The sequence below is a fragment of the Puma concolor genome, chromosome C2 (assembly GCF_028749965.1).
Source record: "Puma concolor isolate L17-30 chromosome C2, mPumCon1.1.hap2, whole genome shotgun sequence".
In the NCBI taxonomy this organism is placed as follows: Eukaryota; Metazoa; Chordata; class Mammalia; order Carnivora; family Felidae; genus Puma; species Puma concolor.
The window spans coordinates 76,492,244-76,503,003 of record NC_141675.1 but is presented as its reverse complement, the minus strand read 5'-3'; the positions used below and the strand labels follow the sequence as shown (position 1 = coordinate 76,503,003).

At 47.7% G+C, this 10,760-nt stretch overlaps 1 protein-coding gene and 1 pseudogene across 1 annotated transcript; one reads left to right on the top strand and one right to left on the bottom strand.

Annotated features, from left to right (window-relative positions):
- The first annotated feature begins 247 nt into the window (after positions 1-247).
- LOC112849925 (ubiquitin-like protein FUBI pseudogene) lies at positions 248-728 on the top strand (annotated as a pseudogene).
- Positions 729-1,306: 578 nt separating this feature from the next.
- Positions 1,307-10,536, bottom strand: PSMD2 (proteasome 26S subunit ubiquitin receptor, non-ATPase 2). The gene is made up of 21 exons (XM_025913836.2): positions 10,354-10,536; positions 9,838-9,894; positions 9,320-9,484; positions 8,302-8,423; positions 7,914-8,138; positions 7,466-7,624; positions 7,165-7,309; positions 6,919-6,979; positions 6,267-6,413; positions 5,990-6,096; positions 5,668-5,795; positions 5,356-5,443; positions 4,402-4,564; positions 4,181-4,282; positions 3,622-3,767; positions 3,284-3,367; positions 2,884-3,052; positions 2,700-2,794; positions 2,359-2,485; positions 1,801-1,919; positions 1,307-1,648 (listed from the first exon to the last, which is right to left on the bottom strand). The coding sequence occupies exons 1-21, from the start codon at positions 10,486-10,488 to the stop codon at positions 1,466-1,468; spliced, it is 2,727 nt and encodes a 908-aa protein (XP_025769621.1). The 5' UTR covers positions 10,489-10,536; the 3' UTR covers positions 1,307-1,465.
- Positions 10,537-10,760: the final 224 nt, after the last annotated feature.

The following is a 10,760-nucleotide window of genomic DNA, read 5'->3' as shown; positions in this document are numbered from 1 at the left end:
GGGCCATATGTTCTTCTGCACTGCATCCACAGGGGTCCGAGCCCCAATTGGCAGCATAGCTATATTCATACCAACCCCACAAAGATCAAAAGTGATTACATCCCAGGAAGGAGGCCACTCCTTTATCCCACTGCTACACTAAGAGGAAAGTCAGGGTCAAGCTTTCTTACATCCAGTTTCTGCAAAGATAGCCCAGTAGATGTGAACATGACTAAACCTCTCCAATAGAAGCCTTCCAAGAGGCACAGAGGATCACAGGAGATAAAAATGTCCCTGGCTGTTCAGTCACAGACATGCAGCTCTTTGTCTGTGCCTGGGAGCTATACACCTCAAGGTCACCAGACAGGAGACAGACGGTTGCTCAGATCAAGGCTCATGTAGCCTCTCTGGAGGGCATCGCTTCAGAAGATCAAGTCGTACTTCTGGCAGGCATGCCCCTAGAGGATGAGGCTACCCTAGATCAGTGTGGACTGAAGGCTCTGACCACCCTGGAAGTAGCTGGCCACATGCTTGGAGGTAAAGTCCATGGTCTCCTGGCCCATGTTGGGAAAGTAAGAGAGCAGACTTCCAAAGTGGTCAAACAGGAGAAAAAGAAGACAAGCCGAGCCAAGCAGTGGATGCAGTACAACCAGAGCTTTGTCAATATTGTGCCCCCCTTTGGCAAGAAGGGCCCAATGCCAAGTGTTAAATCCATTGTAATCCTGGCTTTCCCCAATAAAGCCACATAGTCCAGTCAAGAAAGAAAAAATGTGTATATACATATACATACATATATATACATATATATATATATATATATATATATATATATATATATATATATCCCTTTCATTTATCAGCAGAGAAGTTAGAAAGTAAGGCCAACTCTGCTGCTTCTTAGAACAGGGATTCTTCACCCAAAGTCAGTGAATGATGGGCTTGAGGTGGATGTGCATTGGCAGGGTGGGGGTGGGGATGGGATACACAGCCCCTCAGAAAGTTATTTGTAACAGTTTGTATCAAAATATTATTTGTAACAGTATTAAAATGTATTAAATGTATTAAATTTTGGTATTAAAATCTTCCTAGAAGGACAATCCATTGCACTTATCAGCTTCTTAGGGGTCCATGCCCCTAAAGATGAATCACTATTTTAGGATGATTAAGAAAGAGGGGAAAAAGGCATGGAGTTTAATTTGTTCCATTCAGGGCAGCTTCCCTGCTAGCCTCGGCTCAGAGTTGCTATAAACAATGCCTTTTCACATCCACTCCCCACCCCAGTCTGGCCTCTGGCCACAACACCCCAGAAAACAGACATAGAGGGACCTCAGGGATAAAGGTCTTTATTCAACAAAGTTATCTCACTCAGTAACAAAATAACAGGAGGTACCAATTCCCCCAAAGGTCTAGAGCAGTGCACACGCCTGACAACAGGAAGCATGGCCCGCTGGCCTATCAGTAGCAGCTCAGAGTCCCTGGTAGCTACTTAGAGGTCATAGTTGGGATTCTTCCGAAGGATAACAAAACCTTCCAGAATGGGGGTGACAGGAAGAAATTCCTCAGTGGCCAATTCTGCCCGCTCCCCGTGGGCCAACAATACCGGGGTTGTGTGTGTCTGGAACCCTGTGATAGTCTTAGGCTTGCCAGCCTGGCCCACCACATCCACTGCCTGTAGGGTGAGAAAATTGAAATGGGGGTGTAGCAGATGGGAGTGTGCACATGGGAGTGCAATAACAACCCAGTGCCCATACCAGTTTCAGAGAAACAGGTACGTGTGCGTTCCCCAAGTTCGAGAGCCCTCCCGTCTGTTCAACCCCTCACCTGGCCCACACGGACAGACACCGGCAGTGGCCGCAGCTCCTCATCGAATGTAACCAGCATTCGGGGCTGCATGGCAGCCACCAGCCCATACAATACATAATGTGATTTGCCTAGGATGACTGAGGGAAGAACACAGGACAAACAGTTAGAGGCATCAAGGCAGGCCTGGCCTGAACCCTGGGACTCCACTCCAGCCCTGACTCTCTAATCCCTCAGTCGTTCAGCTGAACCAACACTCCTCCCCTCATACACCCCTACTACAAACCAGAGATGCCCCCACCTTACTCTACCACAGCCTTCAGACTTGATCATCAATTTCCCCCAGTCACTTTGGAGCAGAAACTGGGATCAGCTCTTCATCCTTGAAAACAATCTCTTTGAGCCAGATCAAAACTGTGGGAGATGAGCTCCATAAGGCCCATCACAGGCCCAAAGAACATTGGGACCCAGAATGGTACAGAGCTAATTTGGAGTCTTGCTCCTAAATTATAAGGTGGCCTTGGTAAGGGTGGAGACAGGGTCATGTGCCACTGTATGAGACTCTTGACAGGAACTCACTGTTACGGACATCCAGGAAAGAGACAAGCACAGTAAGCAGCCCCGCCACTGCCACTTGACTCATAAGCTGCCGGTCACTGTGGTAGGGACAGAGGGTGAGTGTGCCCTTCCCTAAATGTGTCAGGCCCTGGGGGAAAAAAACAACAACAACAGAGAGAGAAGTGAAGGTCACATCTGAGGAGACATCACCTAACCTGGCCATATAGAAAGACCCCAACTCATTCATACACTCCCTCCTGGCTGAACTCAAAGTCCCCTGAGGTCATTCACTACATGTCCCCCTTCCATCACCACGGATACCTCCCTTGGCACACTTTAAGGAAAACAGTTCTATTCTTTACCTGTGCCAAGCGCACCATAAAGAGGTTGTTGGGGTCCTTGGCATGATACTGGGCTAACTGGCGCAGCATTGCAGCCAGACGGGCATTATTGGTACCTGGAAATGTTAACCATTACAGAGTTGAAAAATGGGCCTCAAACATTCCCTCAAGCTACTTCTTTTTCTGACCTTTTTCTGATACTCACCACTGCCCACCATGCCCATGGCAAAAATGGAGTTGTAGGAAACTTCTGGGTCAGCATCATGGGAGAATTTGCTTAGGGTATCCAGGATGTTGAGTCGTGGATTTGAAACAGAGATTAGAGCCAGTGCTAAAGGCACAGCCCGTCGGAGTGTTGGCTCCCCATATCTCAGCTGGTGATAAAAGAGAGTAATAAGAGCATCACAGAAAGCAGTACAAACTCAGTTATAGGAAGAGACTTGATAGGTAATAGAGGCCTTTATCAAATATTACAGAAAGGGCATAGCAAAAAGACTATTTCTCAACCCCAGGAGAAAGGAGAAAACCCATCAGCAAAGTCTCCTCTGGGGAACTCCAAGCACCAAAACCAATAGATATTCCAATCTCCTCCATGTGATACTCACCAGGTGGCCGAAGGTTCGTAATGCCATCTCTGCTCCAATCTCCTCCCCCATAGCAATAAGGGCAATCCCCAGCACAGCCACTCCCTGCAATTGAAGAGGCACCAGAATCCAGTAAGCTCAGGGAACAAAAAGCTCACCCTGGACTCAAGTCCCATGTAAGAAAAAAAAACTGTCCTGTGGGGGCACACCCTGACCCTTATGTATAGAACCCTGCTTAATGCCTGTCTCAATACACAGCATCACCCACAGGGTCTGTAAAACAAACCCAAACCCAGCTCCTCTGCACAGGTATCTTTTCTCAGAGCCTGACTCAGAGAGTGCCCAGTTGCGCACAGAACCTGATGTGCTCCCATGTCGGCAGGGGCTTCCTTCTTGTCCTTGTCCTTCTTTTCCTTCTTGTCCTTGTCTTCTTCTTTTTCCTTGGAGTCAAAGTGTTCACTACAAATGTGGAGCAACTGCTGCACCTTCAGTACATTCCCAGAGCCTGCAGCATGGTGGTAAGGGTGAGAAAGAGTAGAAAGGAGAAGGCACCAAAGAAAAGTTTATTCCAGTAATAGAAGTTAAGAATCCAAAAGCAAACCAGAGAAAGAGGGCGCCTGGGTGGCTCAGTCAGTTAAGCCGCTGACCCTTGATTTGGGCTCATGTCGTGATCTTACGGTTGTGACTGAGCGCTACATAGGGATCAGTGCTAACAGCATGGAGCTTGCCTGGGATTCTCCCTCTCTCTCTCTCTCTGCTGCTCCCCTATGCACATGCGCATATTCCCTCTCTCTCAGGATAAATAAACTTAAAAATAAACAAATAAATAAATAAAGGACTACTGAGAAAGGAAAAAAAGTCTGAAAAAAGGTCCAAGAGAGAAGTAAGGAGTCACTGGAGAGGCACAAAGACACAGACCTGCATAGGCACACACATCCACTAATGTGTTGGCAAAACTGCGGAATGGCTCTGACACAACCTCCAGCGCGGCCAGGATTGCCTCAATGGCCTCACCCTTCCCTACAGGACAAATTCAAGGAGTCAAGAGGACACTTCCTTCCATCCAGCACAGCCTAACACATAAGACCTCTGCTGTATCCAGTTACTGTCAGCCTTTGCCCAGAGAGATATCCCCTCACCCAAGTGGTTGAGGCCCAGTCCAAGAGGAAGCCAACGGGCATAGGTGTCCTTGAGCTCAGTCTCTGATTTCTCCATGATGGTCTGAAGGATAGTGGAAGTAACATCTCCATTGCAGGATCCCACTGCTATCATTCCACAGGCTAGAGCTGTCACACCTGCCACCTAGAAATAGGAGAATCAGTATTATATACGTAAGTTATTAAAGCAGCTGTATACCTACCTCGATTCAAGATAGCCAATTCCTTCAGGCCACTGTAACCACACTAGGTAGTGATCCCTTTCTGATGGCATGTCAAAATAACAAGAGCAACCATTCACTGAATGTTTATGATTTATCAGCCACGTCAACTGCTCTGTACGCTATTAACATTTAATTCTCATAACCCCATGAAACAGGTCCTACTACTGTTATTCTTTCATTGATGAAGAAAATGTAACCTAAAGAGACTCGGTAACATGTCCAAGATCACACTGCTTGTAAGCAGAGGCGGCAAGATTTGAACTGAGGTCTTTCTGACTAAAGCTATGCTTTTAGCCACCATATTAAATTTATCTATTACTAATATGACTCTACACAACTAAGAAAACTTAAGGTTGGCCAATGACTAAAACAACGAATGAGAATCAGCCACCCCAAGCTGGATTAAGCTACTCCCCACTCTAGCCGAGTACTTCCTCATGGACCTCAAGGGCTGGAACTCAATACCAAAATGTTACCTCTTTAACCTCAACACCACCTGGGTGGAACCACCAGTTCCAAGAGATTTCATTGAAGTGACACATATCACCCCCATAAACACGTGTGTGTGCGTGCACACTCACACACACACACACACACACACACACACACACACACACACACACACACACAGAGTTTTCATTACTTATCACAGAGTGGTAGGACACAGAGCACCTTCCCTACCTCCCCTAAAAGTCCAACAGCCTCTCCTCACCTCCATACTAGATTTGGAATCTCCCATCACAGGGAGCAGCAGTGTTAGCACATCTTCACGATTGGAGCCAGCGTAAGCCAAGCCTAGCCTGCAAAAGCAAGGGAAAGGCAGTCCCCGACACACAACCAAGGATAGGACAAAGAAGGAACAAAAAGAGGACTGGTCATTTATTCATCATTTCAACAGTCACCAAGAGCCAAATACTCAACAGATATGGTGGCAGTCTTGGCAAAACAAAGATGAAAAGGACCCAGTTCCTGTCTTCACAAAGCTTACAGGCTAAGTACTACCAGAAAAAGCAAGAAGCCTTACCCAAAAATGGAACCAAGTCTCATAGTGTTGCTGTTGTGGAGAACATAGTCTGAGAGCAGTGCTAGTGCGGGGTCACATTCATTCCGGACTCCAGAGTTCACAATGCCACAGGCCAGAAGGGCTCCTGACTGCAAAATGCAAATAGATTCTTCACTCAGGCTACTGTACCTTCCTCACCGCAAAGGATACAACATGGACTTCATTGTAGCTTCCACCTTAACTGGAGTTGAAAACAGAGAGATCTTACCAGTGAAAGGGAGGCCTTGAGGCCCTAGAACATGGTAGGAGAATGTCCCCATTATCAGGCTATGCCCAGACCAACCTTGATGTAGTCCTCAGAGGAGTACAAGTACTTGTCAATCTGCGTGAGGCCACCATCCACATCCCACAGCAGAATCATGCCAAGGGACGCAGCTGCACTCAACATTCCTACACCAAGGAAAAATCTATCAATCTCAAAATGATCCTACCCTAAGAAAATTGTTACAAAGAGCTCTCTAAAAAACTGCGCTGGGGACCCATCACATTAACACATGAAACTAGAAGGACAAAAGAAGCGACCAAAGCAAAACAAAGATAAAGTAGGCATAAAGTTATACCATGGTCTTTGTTCTTGTAAAGCCATTTGTTGCCATCATCAGTCAGCAGCTTGTCCTGACCAAAGGCTGCATTCACAAAGCCATTCACAAAAGAAGAGGCCAGGTTCATGCGGGCAGAGTCCACTTGAGAGCCACTGCCCCCAAATCCTGCACAGGAGGGAAATGAAAGGAAAGGCAGAAAGGTTTAGAGTAGCACAATAAAGGAACACAGCATGGTGGCTGGTCTCTGGCTCTGAACTGGCCCCTTAGAATCCTCTGTCTATGCCCCCAACAGTGACCTGGAGAAAAGGTTATGTAGGAACTCTTAGCTCTAAAGGGATAAACACATTGGACCAAGCCACCACTCCAAATACAAGGTTCATAATTAAGAATCCTCCAGTCCTGGGGTGCTTGGGTGACTCAGCTAACCAGTTAAGCATCTGACTCTTGGTTTCGGCTCAAGTCATGATTTCACAGTTCGTGAGTTTGAGCCCCACATCAGGCTCTGTGCTGACAACATGGAGCCTGCTTGGGATTCTGTCTCCCTCCCTCCCTCCCTTGCTTGCTCCTTCTGTAAGAAAGAAAAAAAAAAGAAAAGAAAAGAAAAAAGAAAGAAGCATTTAAAAATAACAATAATTCTCCAGTCCTCACACACATGGAGATGGCTACTCACTGTTGTTCTCTAGATGGGTTTTATAGATGTCATCAGGCACCTTGGGCTCCATAATATCCAGCTGAAGAGAAGTCAGAGGGTCACAACTGTTCCCCCACTACTCCCCCAGCTGTCCCCTTCTGCTTTCCCACTGAATAGCAATTCTAACCAATGAGAATCTAGTTAAAGTTATAGTCAGGGAGGTGAAATGACGAGTAGAACCACAACCAAAAAAAAGCCTTGATGGAAAAGGGCAAAGGGTCTCACCTCCCGAGCTAATGCCAAGAAGTTGCTGTTGAGCTGCACATTGGACATGATCTCTGTCAGGTCCTCATACTCCTCCACGTCTTCACTAAGCTCCAGAAACACCCCATGACGGCCAAGCATGAATGCCATCTGCTTCTGTACTACCCTGTGGGAGAGAGCCATCATATCAGCTCAGCCCTAGTCCACTAAGGGGACTGAAAAGCCCCTCCAGCCTTAACCAGAAACTACAAGTCCCAGCTCTTCATACAAATGCCCCATCCATGAGCTCATGTCTTCCTTTGCCAACTTCCTCTCTACATACACGTCCTTGCAGGAGGTGAAGATATCTTCTACCAGCTCCATGTCATTGAGCATCAATGCCAATCTCAGAGCTTCAGGAAAGCGACTGAACTTTCGGAACACACCCAAAGCACAGCGCAGTAGTGCAGAATTCTCAGGCTCGGGCACATAATTCACACAGCTACAGAGATAGAAATAACAAAGGAGTCAGGAAGTTCTGGAACATTCATTTACCCCCATTTAATTCACTTATCCAAAATAAATACTAAATGCCTACTGTATACCAGGCATTATGCTACATGCTAGACTACTAAAGAGACATAAGTCTCTGTCCTCAAGAAGCTCACAGACATCAACAAATCAACAGCAGCCCGATGCTAAAGATGCTCTGAGAGAACAGAGAAATCACAACTGAGAGAGAAATACTGGGGAGGGTAGGCCTACTACCCATCCCTACCATGTTCACTTACCTGGTAAGATAGAGGCAGACCTTGGCATATGCATTCTCATCAATGTCCTTCTCCAGCATGTCTACCTGCTCAATTTCCATGAGCAGGTCACAGGCCTCGTGCTCCGCGTTGTGGGCCATGTTGTAGGGGACGATCTCCTTCACCAGGGTCAGCAGTGGCTCCCGTTGTGTCTTTTCCGCATCATCTAGTTCCTGCCACTCCTTAGCCACTTCCCCTGCGAGATGCCTATGGATAGGCCCAGACCATTAAGGGGGCACAACTTCACAGGAAGCATTTCTATGGTTCAAGGAATTCAGTATTTGGGAAACGCAATACACAGGTACTCCAAGACAGAACTCAGAATTGTATCTCAAAACCCTTTTAGATTCTCAAGAAAGAAAGGTCTTACCTCACATACTCATGACCCCATGATGCCAATTCCTCTTGGGAGCCCACCAGCCGATACTTGAGACACTCACGTTCCCCACTCATGGTCATAGCCAGAACAGAGATGATGTCAGCAGCAAAACGCTACAAAGAAACCAGTGCTTTAAAGTCAAGTCCAGGGTGAGGGTAATGGGACATTATGGAGTCAAGGCTAAGGTCACTATCTCTCCAATTAAGTTGTAACTCTTCACCAATCTCTGTATTAGAAATTTACATACTTTATATCTAAGCTAAGGCTCAAGATAAGCCTAAGGTTAGTGTTGCTATCTCCCTTTTAAACCAACATGGCTGAAGAATGATAACAAGGAGAGAATGGAAAAAGATGGAGGCTCTAAAGTTTATTCTAGCTGCAATAATGAACTATTAAAAGGTTTTAAGAAGAAAAGATTTTCACAATCTAGAAAGACCATTGTGGCTGCTATACGAAAGACAAACTGTATAAGTCACGAACAAAAGGAAGGCAGCCAGTTAGACGGCTGCAGTTGTCTAGGTGAGAACTGAAGATTTCCTGGATTAGGGTTGTACCATTAGACAAAGAAGTGACTCAACGAGGGGTTTATTTTAGAAATAAAACAAGTGAATGTACATGGGATATGAAGGAAACAGAAAGATCAAAGTTAAATATAAGTTAAAAATAGATCATGAGGGGTGCCTCTCAGTCAGTAGAGCATGTGACTCTTGATCTCAGAGTTGTGAGTTTGAGACCCACCCTGGGCCCAGAGAGTACTCTAAAGAAAAACAACAGATCATGAAAAAGAAATCCCAAGATCCACCATAAATGACAGAAAACAGTGTATTCTGAGAAGGCAATCCTCCTGTCAGCTTTTATCCCAGTAAAAAACATACTGGCATGATCAACTGTGTTCAACTAGCTCAGATCTCAGGTCCCTTAGGCTTCCTGTGACTCACCATGAGCCCCATGGTCTAGATGAAAAGGAATTCCTAAGCTAGACCTCCACCAGCTTCTGAAACCGTTTTACCTTATTCTCCCCAGGGGGCATGTTCTCATAGATTTCCTTCAGTTTGCCATAGTGTGGACGCAGAAATTTGAGAGGCTTGGGCACTGAAGTCATGGAAGTTGTAGAAGATCGGATTTGCCTCCGCAGTTCCTCGAGGGCTGGTCGGTACAGAGATGTGTCCTTCTCCTGCTCAGGAGATGTTAGGGCTCAGACAAAAAGAAGCCACATCTCTCAAGTCAAACACAGGTGTTTACCAACTCCCCTAGGAAAGTGACTGTCTTATTCATCTGTGATTCCCCAACTCCCTGCTCACCGCCTGGGACAAAAACAAATGATCCCAGTTGAGAGTCTGTAGTAAGCTACACAATCTTCCAAATATCCTTTGTAATTCTCCTCTCTCACAACATCACCATAACGCTAACCCTAAACAATCCATCTTTCCCTATACCTCACATAGAAATTGTTGCCCCAAAATGGAATGAAGCAACATGCAGCAAAGATCCAAATATGTACCCACTCGTGTCAACATCATGACTCACCCCCAGTCGTTCCACGAGCATCTCCAGTTCATCCTGAAGTTGTTTGTCCTCCTCAGACTGAAGGGTTGGGGGAAGAAGTTCATCAAGAGAAGGAATCCCAAACACATCTTCCTCCCATTCACCCTGGGGCAGGTAGAGAGTGAACCTGCCTCCTTAGGAGGGACCAGGTGGACACGAAAAGAGAGGAGGAATGGCACTCTGGCTGGAAGGCAGGAAAGAAGGCAACCTGGCTTCTGGGCCAGGCTGCGTGAATGTAGTACTAAAAAATAGGGGTGACATGACCTCCCCGGGCCCACCTCACAAGTCGGTGGTGAGTACTGGTGACGTCGGCGAAGGCGACACAGCGCGGAATGGAGGATGAGGGGCAGAGAGGCTGAGCGCCAGGAGTCCCGAGGGTCGCCCCATCCGCCCTCTCCCAGACGCTGCGGGGCCTTTGGCAGTCGGGCCCAAGGCCTGCGGAGCCGCCGTGACTCAGCCCCGCGGCCTCCTCCGCCTGCTCCCAGGGCTGCGCCTCACCAGCTCCTGCTCTTTGTCCTTGTCGCCAGCATCCCGCCGCTCCTTGCCGCCCGGCTTCTCGTCCGCGATGCCCGGTGCCGTCGCCGGAGGCTGCTGAGGCTGCAGCGGAGCCTTATCCCGGCCACCCTCCTCCATCTCCACGGCCACTACCGGCCTGCTGCGCGCGCACCGCTCGCACCGCCCCGTTTCCCATACGGCCTTGCGCGGGTGGCCCACAGAGCTCCTCCTCCTGAGCCAGCAGGCGACCGGAAACGCCGCTACAACCCACTCACCCCCGCGGCGTGGGAGTCCCAGCCCTCGGACCCCGCCCACGGAAGTCGCCCGAAAACTACAATTTCCAGCCCCCAGCGCGTCTTAGGCGCGGCCTGGGTTTGGACCGGGAGTTTTCTGAACGCCACGCGACCGCG